Source organism: Geotrypetes seraphini, chromosome 9, assembly GCF_902459505.1.
Source record: "Geotrypetes seraphini chromosome 9, aGeoSer1.1, whole genome shotgun sequence".
NCBI lineage: Eukaryota > Metazoa > Chordata > Amphibia > Gymnophiona > Dermophiidae > Geotrypetes > Geotrypetes seraphini.
Window position 1 is genome coordinate 77,193,269 of NC_047092.1, and position 14,979 is coordinate 77,208,247.

Below are 14,979 nucleotides of genomic sequence, written 5' to 3' on the forward strand. Positions count from 1 at the left end.
GATTTACCGCCAGATCGACAAACTCAAAAGTGACAAATCTCCTGGACTGGATGGAATTCATCCGAGAGTCTTGAAAGAGCTAAAAGTGGAAATCGGTGAACTATTGCAAAAACTTCCCAACCTGTCAATCAAAACATGACAGATACCGGACGACTGGAAGATAGCGAACGTCACGCCGATATTTAAAAAAGGATCAAGAGGAGTACCGGGCAACTATAGACCTGTGAGTTTCATGTCGGTCCCTGGGAAGATGGTTGAGGCGCTGATCAAGGATAGCATAACCTGGCACTTAGACACACATGACCTGATGAGAGCCAGCCAGCATGGATTCAGGAAGGGGAAGTTATGTTTGACGAACCTACTCCAATTTTTTGAGACAGTAAACAGACAAATTGATAGCTGAGAACCGGTGGATATTGTATACTTGGATTTCCAGAAAGCGTTCGACAAGGTTCCACATGTAAGACTCCTCAGGAAACTGCAAGGCCATGGAATAGAAGGAGACATACTAAGATGGATAAGCAAATGGCTGGAGAACAGAAGGCAGAGAGTGGGCATAAATGGGAAATTCTCAGACTGAGAGACTGTGACTAGCGGTGTGCCCCAGGGCTCGGTACTTGGGCCCATCTTATTTAACATCTTCATAAATTGCCTGGAGGATGGAACATCCAGTGAGATCATCAGGTTCGCAGATGACACAAAGCTATGCCGGGCAATCAAATCACAGGACAGCGAGGAACTCCAGAGCGACTTAAGCCGATTGGAAAATTGGGCAGATGAAGTTTAATGTGGATAAATGCAAAGTCATGCACTTAGGAAGAAAAAATAAGGAACACAGGTGCAACTCTGGGAAAAACCGAACAGGAAAGAGACCTGGGCGTATTAATCGATAGGACCCTGAAGCCGTCGGTGCAATGCGCGGCGGCAGCGAAAAAAGCGAATAGAATGCTAGGCATGATAAAGAAGGGAATCACGAGTAGATCGGAGAAAGTAATACTACCGCTTTATAGAGCGATGGTCAGACCACACTTGGAATACTGCGTCCAACATTGGTCTCCATACCTAAAGAAGGATTTAAAAGTACTCGAGAGGGTGCAGAGATGAGCAACTAAGCTAATAAAGGGCATGGAGAACTTGGAATATGAGGAACGACTTAAGAGACTGGGATTGTTCTCCCTTGAGAAGAGGAGACTGCGAGGGGATATGATCGAGACTTTCAAAATACTGAAAGGATTCGACCAAATAGAGCAGGATAAAAAACTATTTATAATGTCCAATGTGTCAAGGACAAGAGGACATGGACTAAAGCTAAGGGGGGACAGGTTCAGGACAAATATCAGGAAGTTCTGCTTCACGCAACAAGTGGTGGAAACCTGGAATGCTCTCCCAGAAGAGGTTATTGCGGAATCCACCGTTCTAGGATTTAAGGGTAAACACCTCCTTATGAGTGACTTAAGGTAACATAGGTAAGGGTAAGCTAGATGCGCATCTCTTATGAGAAGCTTAGAGTGATATGGAAACTAATATTGTGCCAAGGTACACCTGGCGGGGCCTCCGTGTGTGCGGATTGCCAGACCTAGGGTCTGTTCCGGAGATGGCACTTCTTATGTACTAACGAAACGGATCCATCAGTCAGTTATTGTGCCACTAAGATAAGTGGTTTCTATGTTTAATGATTTTTTTGATATTACAAACAGAGTCAGTTTCAATGATAAACTTTGAAATTTTTATCTATTTATGATAACTGCTATTTTTGCACAGAATTGCCATTTTGCACAGAACTTTTTATATGACTTCATACAACTTTATCATTAACTTTGACAATCACAATAACTTTATTTATAAAAAAATCATAAAATCTATTGAAATTTTTTTTTAAGTATCAATTATAGCACTTAATGAATTATTGCATTCACATGAAAAGGATGGAGGTGGACCAATGACTGAAACCATAATATTGCATTTGCCAATAGCCTTTGGCTGTTATGAGACGTAGCAATACGGTCTGAGGTTTTACCTTCTTCCATTTATGATCTATCAGTGCAATTGAATTGACAAAGTTAATTTTTGTTTCATTCCACTTTCTTTGTGTATTTAATTTTTGGTTGTGGAATTACTGATTTTTTGTTTTGTAGTTTTATATATCACCACAAATTAGCATAGGGGATGTAAACTGAGAATTTAAAAACTATCTTCTTCCAATATTAACAACCCATCCCCATATTCTATCAGGTTTCCCACAAAAGCACAGCATGTAAGGCATGAGAGGATTTTCTGTTGCAGAAGTGAGCATAATTACTTAACCAGAAACAATACGCATTATTTGTTCAAATTCTTGCTATAAATCTAAGAGAAATCAAGGGAGTTGGCTTTTTATAGCCAACAGAGTGACTGGGGCCAGGGGGCAAATTTCTTGTAATTAATATACCAATGACTATGTATAAATTTGCTAAAAATCTAAATATTTCTAACTTTTGCCCCTGCAGACCAATGTTTTATATTAGAAGTAGGCATGATACTTGCATTTTCAAGACAAGTGGGTAAAATACTAAATCCCAATATCTCATCACAGCTCTAATAATTACAACACATATATAGCTTTCACAAGATTTTTTTTCCATTATCTGCCAATTGTTTCTTTATTGCTCACAAATTTAAATCCATTACAGTTGGTATCAGATCTTCCACACAAAATCAAAAGTCAGACATCATATATAAAACCTACAAAATATATTTAAGGTTGTATCTAATAATTAAGGTGTTTGGCTGTTTGACCTTTATGTGAAGATATACCCACAAAATATATAAAATAAAATTATGGTATGAAAAAAATATGAAGCTTATCTGATGCTTTAATGTAGACATCCTTACAGAACATTTTGCCACCACCATTTACATTTTATATACAAGAACTGTAAGTACAACTCTACTTGCCTTTCCTGCCACACTTATATATAACACAAAAGCCAAATGAATTTCTCACAATTAAACTGTAACAAAATTAATATCTATAAAAGAATCTTTAAAATTTGAGTTGTGATGTATATGATATACAAGAACAGAAAAATTACACCAGACAAAATTAAGAGGAGCTATGGAGATAAGGGAAGTCTGTTCCATGCTTTAGGATTGTAATATCAAAAACACTTCTTGGTGCAAAAAATACATCCACCGCTTTTGAAAAAGTATGACTATCTTTCTCATGCAAAGAACTTTAAATGCACTGGTAATGACCAGAGCATCAAAACATTTGCATGAAGTTATTGTTCAAACAGCTCAATACTACTGCATTACTGCCAAGCTCCTTTAGGAATTTTCCTAAGATCTCTAATGTCCACCAGGCCTTTATTAATGAAAATATTACATACAAAAAGCACTTAAAAAAGGAAGACGGCAGTCAAACAGGAAATTTCCTGCTGCAAATAACAGTCTTAGCAGTAGTGCAAAGTCTTCTCAGGATCTTCCTAGAGAGTTAGTTGTGCATGTCCGGAGACGAAGATGTGACATAGAGTTCATATGTGTGTTTGATGGCTTTAATGGAGTGTTGCATGCCAGAGCCTGAGGAAAGCGGTGATGATATCGATCTAACCGAAGGTATTTTACTGTTACCAATTTTCCTGTAATAAAACAAAACAGGTTTTTGTTTAGTTGTATTCATGACATTTTATGTTGTTTCTAATAGTATTTCCATGAATGAAAATTACTACTATTTAGTCATGTTAATTACCTGTGGCAAGACATTTTCACAGACAGCAGGATATAGGTCCTCACATCAAAAGATTAGGTTCTTACCTTTGCTAATCTTCTTTCTTGTTAATCCATACTTTATTCTGTGACAAATGGGTTAATAAATCACCACTTAAATGTATTCCTATTATTCCACTATCTTGAAGGATATCTTCAAGATAGTGGAATTATAGGAATATGTTTAAGTGGTGATTTATTATATTCCTATTGCTAGTGGTTTACAAATGGGTTAATACCATATAACTGCCAAGACATTGTAGGAAGCCTCAAATTCCAGAGACTTTAGCTCCACCCCTCTCACCTCAGCACTGCCTCTTCAGTATTCAGTTACATAATAACATAAGCAGTGCCTCTGTTGGGTCAGACCAGAGGTCCGTCATGCCCAGCAGTCTGCTCACGCGGCGGCCCATCAGGTCCAGGACCTGTATAGTAATCCTCTATATACCCTTCAATCCCCTTTTCCTTCAGGAAATTATCTAATCCCTTCTTCCAGTACCTAAGTCCACTTTAGGTGCCACTAGGTGTGATTTTATAAATCGTGCCTAAGTTATGATTGACATGCACTTTGTGTCATGCTCCTCAGCACCTATGCTTTAGGTGCCATTTATTGAATTGAGGCCTAAGTGTATTCTGTAAAGCATGTGCACCAGTAATAAATTTGAACTTAGCTCCGATTCCCATGCCTAATGGTAGGCACCAAATTTACATCGGCTGAAACCTGGTGTTAATGCTGGCCCCCAAATTAGGTGTTGAGGTAGTATTCGGTATCAATGCACACCTCTGACACACCCCTTCCCCTTCCATGGCTACATCCCCTTTTGAGTTACACGCTATTGGAGTTAGGCACCCTGCCTTATAGAATAGCATGCAGCCAGATATGCATGCAAATTCTAATGGGTGCTAATTAATATCAATAATTGATTGAGCACCTAATTATTGATAGTTATGAGGTTGTTATTCATTTAAGCCCTCTGTTAATAAGCTACCGTAGAGGTTTCTACCGCAGCCCAGAGCGCCAAATGCTCCGACACTCATAGAAATTCTATAAGTTAGTCGTAAAGCAACTAGGAACATCTGTAGAGGATAAAGGTAAAAGTGAGAGAGGAGTATGTGGACACTCCCCGACCAATAAGTCTAATCTGCTCATATCAAGAAATGCAAAACAGCAACAATTAAATATAACTGAACCAGGTCAACAAACATTAGAAATCTGAATGACAAGAAAACAGTACTATAAGGAGACAGCCTGTCAGAAGGGGGCCCCTGAACTAGAGACCCCCCCAAATAAGTGCTAAACCCATTCTGATGACACTTATAAAGGACTTGTCAGAAAACAGAAATCCAGCTTGCCAGTACCTAGAAAGGCAGACAATCGGCGAATTAGCACAGCATAGGGCAGGTTCCTGGAATAAAGTGTGGATTTACAAGAAAGCAATGTTACTTACCGTAACAGTTGTTATCCAGGGACAGCAGGCAGCTATTCTCACTAGTGGGTGATGTCATCCGACAGAGCCCCGATACGGACATCTTGAAAGCATGTCTTGCTTGAAGAAACTCAGAAGTTTCGAGATGCCCGCACCGCGCATGCGCCAGTGCCTTCCCGCCCGATGTACCGGGCGTGTCTCCTCAGTTCAGGTAGCTAGCCTGAGAAGCCAACCCAGGGGAGGTGGGTGGGACGTGAGAATAGCTGCCTGCTGTCCCTGGATAACAACTGTTACGGTAAGTAACATTGCTTTATCCCAGGACAAGCAGGCAGGTATTCTCACTAGTGGGTGACCTCCAAGCTAACCCCAATGGGATGGTGGGAGAGTTGGCAACTTAAGAGAACAAATTTTGTAACACTGTTTGGCCAAACTGTCCATCCCGTCTGGAGAAAGTATCCAGACAATAATGAGAGGTGAATGTATGAACCGAGGACCAAGTGGCAGCCTTACATATCTCCTCAATCGGTGTCGATCTGAGGAAGGCTACAGAGGCTGCCATTGCTCTGACCTTATGGGCTGTGACCTTACAGGGAAGGGATAATCCAGCCTGGGCATAGCAGGAAGAGATACAAGCCGCCATCCAGTTAGAGATGGTGCGCTTCGATACAGGTCGTCCCAACTTGTTTGGATCAAAGGAGACGAAAAGTTGAGGAGCAGTTCTGTGTGGCTTTGTGCGATCCAAGTAGAAAGCTAGAGCACGCTTACAGTCCAGAGTGTGCAAAGCAGATTCCCCAGGATGAGAATGAGGCTTTGGAAAGAACACTGGAAGCACGATGGATTGGTTGATGTGAAATTCAGAGACCACTTTAGGCAAGAATTTTGGATGAGTACGAAGGACCACCTTGTCATGATGGAATACAGTGAACGGTGGATCTGCCACTAGGGCCTGAAGCTCACTGACCCGGCGAGCTGACGTGAGGGCCACCAGAAAAACCACCTTCCAGGTGAGATACTTAAGTGGAGCCTTGTTGAGAGGTTCAAACGGAGGCTTCATAAGATGAGACAGGACAACATTGAGATCCCAAACCACAGGAGGAGGTTTGATAGGAGGGTTGACATGGAAAAGTCCTTTCATAAATCTGGAAACCACAGGATGAGCAGACAAAGGTTTCCCCTGTAGAGGCTGATGGAAAGCCGCAATAGCACTCAGGTGGACTCGTATAGAGGTAGACTTGAGACCAGACTGAGACAGGTGTAGAAGATAGTCCAATACAGAAGATAGGGAAGCTCGCTGAGGTTCCGTGGCATTGGAAGTACACCAGGAAGAGAATCTAGTCCATTTTTGGGAATAGCATTGTCGAGTAGCAGGCTTCCTGGAAGCCTCCAAGACCTCCCTCACTGCTTGAGAGAACTGGTGAGGAGTTATGTTGAAAGGAACCAAGCTGTCAGGTGGAGAGACTGCAGGTTGGGATGAAGTAGTGAACCTTGATGTTGAGTAAGTAGTGAAGGAAACACTGGAAGAAGTACTGGCTCCCTGCTGCACAGTTGAAGCAGAAGGGAGTACCAAGGTTGTCTGGGCCACCGAGGAGCAATCAGAATCATGGTGGCATGGTCTGATCTCAACTTGACCAGAGTCTTCTGAATGAGAGGAAAGGGAGGAAACGCATATAGGAAGCGATTCCCCCACTCCAGTAGAAAAGCGTCTGCCTCGAGGCGGAGAGGAGTGCAGATCCTGGAGCAAAACTGAGGCAGTTTGAAGTTGTGGGGGGCTGCAAAGAGGTCTATCTGAGGTGTGCCCCACTGAGCATAGATCTGATGAAGGGGTTTGGAATGGAGCGTCCATTCGTGAGGCTGGAGAAGACGACTCAATTTGTCTGCTAAGACGTTGTCTTTCCCCTGAATGTAGACAGCTCTGAGGAAGGTGTTGTGGCGAACCGCCCAATCCCAGACTCGAAGAGCTTCCTGACAAAAAGGGGCCGAGCCCGTGCCCCCTTGTTTGTTGACATAATACATGGCGACCTGATTGTCTGTGCGAATAAGGACCACCATGTCGTGAAGCAGATGCTGAAAAGCTTGGAGAGCATTGAAGATGGCTCTGAGCTCCAGAAGATTGATTTGATGGAGTCGTTCCGCACTGGTCCAGAACCCCTGAGTGCGAAGGCCATCCAGATGGGCCCCCCATGCATAGTTCGATGAATCGGTTGTGAGAACTTTCTGATGGGGAGGGGAGTGAAACAGCAAACCTCTGGATAGATTCGAAGAGGTCATCCACCAGAGAAGAGACTGCCGTAGAGCAGGAGTGACGATAATGTGACGGGACAACGGGTCGGACACCTGAGTCCACTGAGATGCCAGGGTCCATTGAGGAATTCTGAGATGTAGTCTGGCAAAAGGCGTCACATGAACTGTAGATGCCATGTGGCCCAAGAGGACCATCATGTGTCTCGCCGAGATGGACGGGCGAGAAGACACCGACTGGCAGAGTAGAAGGAGAGCATCCATGCGTTGAGGAGGAAGGAATGCTCGAAGTTGAATGGTATCCAGAACAGCCCCGATAAAGGGGAGAGACTGGGTGGGCTGAAGATGAGACTTGGGGAAGTTGATCTCGAAGCCCAAACTCTGCAGGAAACAAATTGTAGTCAAAGTCGCCGAAATGACCCCTGGAGCCGACGGTGCCTTGATGAGCCAGTCGTCGAGGTATGGAAACACCTGAAGACCCATGTTCCGGAGTGCAGCGGCCACCACCACCAGACACTTTGTGAAGACTCTGGGAGACGAGGAAAGGCCAATGGAAGCACTCGATACTGCAGATGTAGATGTCCTACCCGAAATCTGAGAAACTTGCGGGAGGCCGGATGAATCGGGATGTGAGTGTAGGCCTCCTTGAGGTCCAGAGAGCATAACCAATCGTTCTGCTCGAGGAGGGGATAGAGAGAAGCAAGGGTCAACATGCGGAACCGCTCCTTGACCAAAAACTTGTTGAGGACTCGAAGGTCCAAAATGGGACGCAGATCGCCCGTCTTCTTCGGAACCAAGAAGTACCGGGAGTAGAACCCCCGGTTTTGCTGATCTAATGGCACCGGCTCGACGGCCCGAAGCCGAAGAAGAGCTTGAGCCTCCTGTAGAAGAAGAGCGGTCTGCGTCGAGTTGGAAGGATACTCTCTTGGCGGGTGGTCCGGGGGGACCCGTTGGAAATGAAGAGAGTATCCCTCTCTTACGATGGTAAGGACCCAGAGGTCCGTGGTGATTGTCTCCCATCGATGACAAAAATGATGGAGACGACCCCCGATGGGAAAAACGGGAGGAGACAGAACAAAGTCGGTTATGCTCCCTGGAAGAGAGTCAAAAAGGCTGAGTGGCCTTGGGTGCAGCCGGCATCTGAGGCTTCTGCTGAGGCTTTTGAGGAGGCTGTCTCTTTGCAGGCTGTCTCACAGGAGGAGTCTGTCTCGGCTGATAACGCCGCTGGTAAATCAGAGGCGGCCTAGAGGGACGAGACTGCTGAGGCTTAGGCTTAGGCCGCAGAATAGACTGGAAGGACTTCTCATGGTCCGAAAGTTTTTTAGTAACAGTCTCGATAGGTTCATCGAACAGATCAGCCCCCGCACAAGGCACATTAGCAAGTCTGTCTTGGAGGTTCGGGTCCATATCAATGGTACGAAGCCATGCCAGGCGACGCATGGCGACCGAACAGGCCGCAGCACGTGCCGAGAGTTCGAAGGCATCGTAGGAGGATTGCATTAGCTGCAGGCGTAACTGAGAAAGGGTCGCCACCACCTCTTCAAATTCGAATCGAGCTTGAGCATCGATAAAAGGGATGAACTTGCGGAGCACCGGCAAGAAGAAGTCCAAATATGAAGAGAAGAAGAAATTATAATTGAGCACTCGAGTCGCCATCATCGAATTCTGGTAGATACGTCTACCAAATTTATCCATCGTCCTCCCTTCACGGCCCGGAGGTACTGAGGCGTAAACCTGGGAGGGATGAGATCGTTTGCGGGAGGACTCGACCAGAAGTGACTGATGAGAAAGTTGTGCCCCCTCAAACCCCTTGTGATGGACGATGCGGTATCGAGCATCCAATTTACTGGGAACTGCAGGGATGGAATACGGTGTCTCAAAACAACGCATGAAAGTCTGGTCAAGCAGTTTATGCAGAGGAAGGCGAAGCGTCTCCGCTGGGGGGTGAGGCAAGTGCATGGTGTCCAGATACTCCTTAGAATATCGAGAACCAGTGTCCAATGTCCCATCCAAATCATCCGCCATTTGTCGAAGGAAGGATGAAAAAGATAGTTGGTCCGCCAGCGCCGGCCGGCGAGACGGACTAGAAGAAGTGGAAGCCTCCGGATCCAGAGAGAGCTGAGAGCGGCAAGGAGAATAGGAGGTAGATGGTTCCTCATACTCCGGTCCCTCAGGCGGGGATAAATCCAACGAGGAGTATCCCATACGCTGGATCTTCTTTTGCGGGGACACCTCCGAATGACGTGAGGAGTGTCGAGATGAGTGTCGAGATCGATGCCCCTCCCGGTGACAGGATGGGGAGCGAGATCTTCTGTGCATCGCACGATCCCCCGAAGCCTCTAAGGAATGGATGGGACTTGATGCAGTGGATCGCAGAGGTGGTAAGGATGCGGACTCACGCAGTGCCACCCAGGTCTGGTATGGAGTGCGGAAGAACTCTTCCTGCGATGCAGTATGCCCAGGACTTCGACTATCAGGGGCTGACACAACACTCTGCTGTTGAGGGGGTGTGATGGGCTCCAAAGGCGGCATATCACTAAATGAAGCCCGCCTGGAAGCACCCGCCGCCCTCCGCCGATCCTCCTCGTCGAGCAGAGAGATCGTACGACGAGGAGGAGGGGGAGGGGGCGGGCCGCCCCCCGGGACCGAGACCGGGAGGTCACCCTGAATGGAGGCGATAAGCCGGGGTCCCATAGACTGCATAAGCTCGACAAACTGAGCTTCCAGCAGGGATCGCAGCGAAGCCGATATGGAGGGATCCGCACCGAAAGGGGGTCCGCCAGCACGGTCTTCGCGCTCCTTTGTGGCCAAGTGCTTTTGCTTGCTAGCTTTAGGCACTTTGATGACCACCGGAGGGACAGTGGAAGGCGGTACCTGAGCCGAGGAGACGGGGACAGGCACCGATGCTGAACCGGAAGCAGAAGTCGGAGTGAACGATGCCGGCTTCACGATGCCAGATGCAGGGGTTGTCGATGCAGGCTTCGAACGAACTGGCGAAACCGCAGTGGAAGTTGAAGCAGACGGCTCTTTAGCAGACTCCATCTTAAACATCGACTCCCAAAGTAAGCAGCGCCGTTTGAACGATCGCGCAGTGAGCGTGGAACAAGGCCGGCACGATTTCGGAACGTGTTCTGGACCAAGACACTGAAGACAGCATCGATGCGGGTCCGTCAACGAAATCGCACGCTGGCACTTGCTGCACTTTTTAAAGCCGGTGATTGGCCGGGACATAGGCCGGAAAATCGTCGCCGCTAGGTCGAAGGCGCTCAGCCTAAGCCACGAGGCCGGCCCGGCCGAACCGCCGGAAGAAATAATTTTAACTTTTTTTTTTTTTTTTTTAAATACAACTTAAAATTGAAATAAATCAAATAAACAACAAAACGCGGTAGTAAAGAAGGCAAATATACTGAAATTCAGTCAGCGCAGAATGAAGTGAAACTTCTCAGCTCCGCGGAAAAAAAAGAACTGAGGAGACACGCCCGGTACATCGGGCGGGAAGGCACTGGCGCATGCGCGGTGCGGGCATCTCGAAACTTCTGAGTTTCTTCAAGCAAGACATGCTTGCAAGATGTCCGTATCGGGGCTCTGTCGGATGACATCACCCACTAGTGAGAATACCTGCCTGCTTGTCCTGGGATAAAGAAGATTAGCAAAGGTAAGAAATTAATCTTTCGTTCTTGTACAATTCTACTTTATTCTGGGATGATTGGGATGTAACAGAGAGGTCCCAGAGAATCAGGGTGAGACTGATGAGCCTGCTGCCAAAAGAGAGGCACCAAAAGCAACATCCTGTTGGGCTGCCACATCGATCCTGTAAAACTTGGTGAACGTATGCAAAGACGACCAGGTAGTGCTTTTTCCCAGCCACAACATAAGCTAAGCTAAACTAAATTAAACTAAACCTTGGGTTTGTATACCGCATCATCTCTACATTCGCAAAACTCGACACGGTTAACAAGGGTTAGGGTAGAAAGGAACTCCAGTGAAGGGAAAAGACAAAATGAAGAGAAAATTTAGGACAGAGTAACCAGAGAGAGGAAGAGTTACATTTTTGAAAAGAACCAGGTTTTCAGATGTTTACGGAAGAGTTGGAGGGAGCTCAGATTCCTAAGAGGGGAGATAAGGTTGTTCCAGAGCTCAGTGATTCTGAAAGGGAGGGAGGAACCTAGTTTTCCTACAAGGGAAACGCCTTTTAGAGAGGGAAAGGAAAGTTTCAGTTTTTGGGTAGATCTGGTGGAATTGGGGTTAGAGGAATTCCAAGGAGGAATAAAAGGGGGGAGGATGCCGTGTAGGATCTTGAAGGTAAGGCAGGCCATTTGAAGTGGACTCTGGAGATTATTGGAAGGCAGTGGAGCTTGGACAAAAGTGGAGAGACGTGGTCGAATTTGCTGTTTTGCGAAGATAAGCTTAGAAGCGGCATTTTGAATCCGCTGGAGTCTTTGAAGGTTTTTCTTTGTTAGGCTTAGGTAGATAGAGTTGCAATAGTCCAGTCTGTAAAAGGATGGTGGATTGGACAAGGACGGCAAAGTGTTTTTGATGGAAACAGGTTCTCACTTTCCTTAGCATGTGAAGGCTGAAGAAACATTTATTTTATTAGGGAGTTGAGGTGATCGTTGAAGGAAAGTGTAGAGTCAATGATGAATCCCAGAATTTTACTTGAGTATTCAAGATGCAGGGTGGGGCCAGAGGACAGTGGGATGGAGGTGGGCAGTTGGTCCAATTTTGGGCCGAGCCAGAGAAGTTTTGTTTTGGATTCGTTCAGTTTCATCTGCACAGTGTGGGCCCAGGATTGAAGGTTCAATATACACAAGGATATGTTCGCAGAGAGGTTGGTGAGGTTCCGGTTGGTCTCGAGGAGGACAAAGATGTCATCTGCGTAAGTGTAAAGTGTTTCAAGTGGGGAGAGATGGAGGAGTTTAAGGGAGGACATGTAAATGTTGAAAAGAATAGGAGAGAGGTGAGCCTTGTGGGACTCCACATATCGGGTTCCAGGGGGAGGAAGAAGTGCCCTTCATGTTGACTGTGTAGGAGCGGGAGTGTAAGAACTTCGAGAACCAGTCAAGGACTGTGGAGTTAGTGCCTATCTCGGTGAGTTGGTAAATTAGGATATCATGATGGACGACATCAAAAGCTGCAGAGAGGTTGAATTGAAGAAGGACGGCGAACTTGTTGCGAGAATGGAGATGTTGAACTTTTGAGATTAAGGAGGTCAGAAGGGATTCGGTGCTGAAGTTGGGATGGAAGCCGTATTGGTAGGGTAGAAGAATGGTGAATTTTTCAAGGTAGGAAGATAGTTGAGTGGATATGATAGATTCTAGCATCTTGGTAAGGAGAGGAATGTTTGCTATTGGATGGTAGCTGGATGGTGTGGAGGGGTCTAGATCAGGTTTTTTCAGTAGTGGGGTTAAGGAGATATGGCCCATTTCTGGGGAGAATAGACCCGAATGGAGGGAGGAGTTTATGAGAATGATAAGAGATGAGATGGACTGAGGGGGAGTGTTCTCATAAAGGTAGGCGGGTAATGGATCCAAGGTACCGTTACAGGATTTCAATTTGAGGCAGAGATTATGGACCAGGGATTCAGAAACTAGTTCGAAGGAAGACCAGGATCTGTCGGTTGGGATGGGGTAGGAGTCTATTGGGATAGGGTTGGGGTCGATTGGAATCAAAGATTTGTAGGAGATTGTAGGAGGGAAGGAGCACCTCAAGGTGGAGACCTTATCGCTGAAGAACTTTGCTAGAGAATCGGCTGAGGGGGAGGAGGGGAGGATGGAGTCATTTTTGGAGGTTAAGGAACGCCAGATGTTAAATAATGTGCTACTCTGGTTGTTGGATTTGGAGATTTTGTCACCGTAGAAGTTTTTCCTTGCTTTTTTTAGAACAGTGTTGTAGAATTTTTAAATTGACCCTCCAGAAGTGTCTGTCTGTAGGGGATTTAGATTTTTTCCGTTTTCGTTCCAGAGCTCGGCATTTCTGTTTCAGTTCTCTGTGGTATGGGAGGTACCAAGGGGCCTTACGGGAATAGGAGATGGTTTTAGTGGAGAGAGGGGTGAGGGAATGGAAAGTGGACTCAGAGAGGGCGACCCAGTTTTGCCAGTTAGTTTCTGGTTCTGCAGGTTTAGGGATGGGGGAAAATTTGTCAAGAAATTTGGACCAGAACAGATTGCTCGAGATTTTTTTTCGGAAGGTAATAGAATTTGAGGTGCGGGACAAAAATTGTTTGTAACCACCAGGAACCACAACCACAGCTTGCGCACATCCAAGGACAACAACACCTGGTCCTGCTGCCCCCAAGCTGGAAGAAGCAAAAGCAGGAAGCCAGGCTTCCTGAATCAAATGGAAACTACTTGCGGAAGAAAAGAAGGAACCATGCACAGCACCACACCAGAAACCCGGCAGGAAAGAGCCGGAAGCTCCAAAGCTCTGCAGGCGGAGGCAATGGCCACTAGAAAGATAGTTGGGACCTTAGGATCCATGAGAGATGTCTGCTACAGAGGCTCATAAGGCAGACGAGCCAGAGAGTGGAGAACCATATTGAGATTCCAAGCTGGACATGGAAAGCACAGCAGAGGCCGAAGCTTCAGAGTGCCCTACAGAAACCGAATGACAGCCAAAAGAGCTATGAAAAACCGGCAATCTGCACCCAGAGACAAGCCACCACCAGACCTGTCATCAGGCCATATTGCAGAAATTCCAGGATGTGAGGAAACGCTGGAACAGACGGGTCCATCTGACTCAGGATGCACCTCGCCTGATAACATCTCCAAGCCTGCGCATAGGTAGTTAGTGTGGATCTCTTCTTGTTGCAAAGCAATGTGGCAACCACCGCTGAAGAAGAACCCTGGCCATTTAAGGCCATGCACTCAATAGCCATACAGAAAGACCAAAATGATCCGGATCCTACAGCACAAATGGACCCTGTCTGAGGAGGCGGGGGTGACAAGGGAGCTGGAGGCCCTGATCCTCCTGGAGCCAAACCAGGTCAGCATACCATAGGCACCTCAGCCAATTGGGTATGACCAGGATCACAGGACCTCCATCGCAACAGACACCCTTATCAAGGGCCACGACAGGAAGACAGAGACCTTCCTGTCGCCAGGGCTGAACCAGAGTGTCCAGTCCTTCACTGCTGGCCTCGCAACATCAACTGAAGATATGTTGGCTTTCTGGTTAGCTGCAAGCGCCATGAGGTTGAACATGGGACACCCCAATGGACCACGATACAATTGAATATCCTTTGAGAAATGGATCACTCACTGGAGGCCAGAGTCTAATGACAGAGAAAATCCGCCTGAACGTTGTCCACTCAGGTCAACTGTGCTGCCGACAATGCCACTAGACGTCTTTCCGCCCATATGAAGAGCAGCTGAGCCTCCACGCTCAGGGAGGCACTCCTGATGCACCCCTGCTGGTTGATGTAAGCCACTGCCGAGGCATTGTCTGAGAAGACACAGATAGGTTGATGACGGAGACGACCTTTGAAGTGGAGGAGAGCCAGTTGAATCGCCAGAAGCTCTAGGTGATTGACCAAGCACTTGCGCTCTGAGAGAGCGCATCGCCCTTGAACAGG

General features: G+C 46.5%; 1 protein-coding gene across 1 annotated transcript in view; it reads right to left on the reverse strand.

The window, feature by feature from the left end:
• Nucleotides 1-2,625: 2,625 nt before the first annotated feature.
• LEMD3 (LEM domain containing 3) overlaps nucleotides 2,626-14,979 on the reverse strand; it is a 385,365-nt gene continuing 373,011 nt past the window's right edge. Inside the window, exon 13 of the mRNA XM_033958493.1 lies at nucleotides 2,626-3,617. Coding sequence (XP_033814384.1) covers nucleotides 3,454-3,617 — 164 coding nt within the window. The 3' untranslated portion in view covers nucleotides 2,626-3,453. The remainder of the gene's footprint in view (nucleotides 3,618-14,979) is intronic.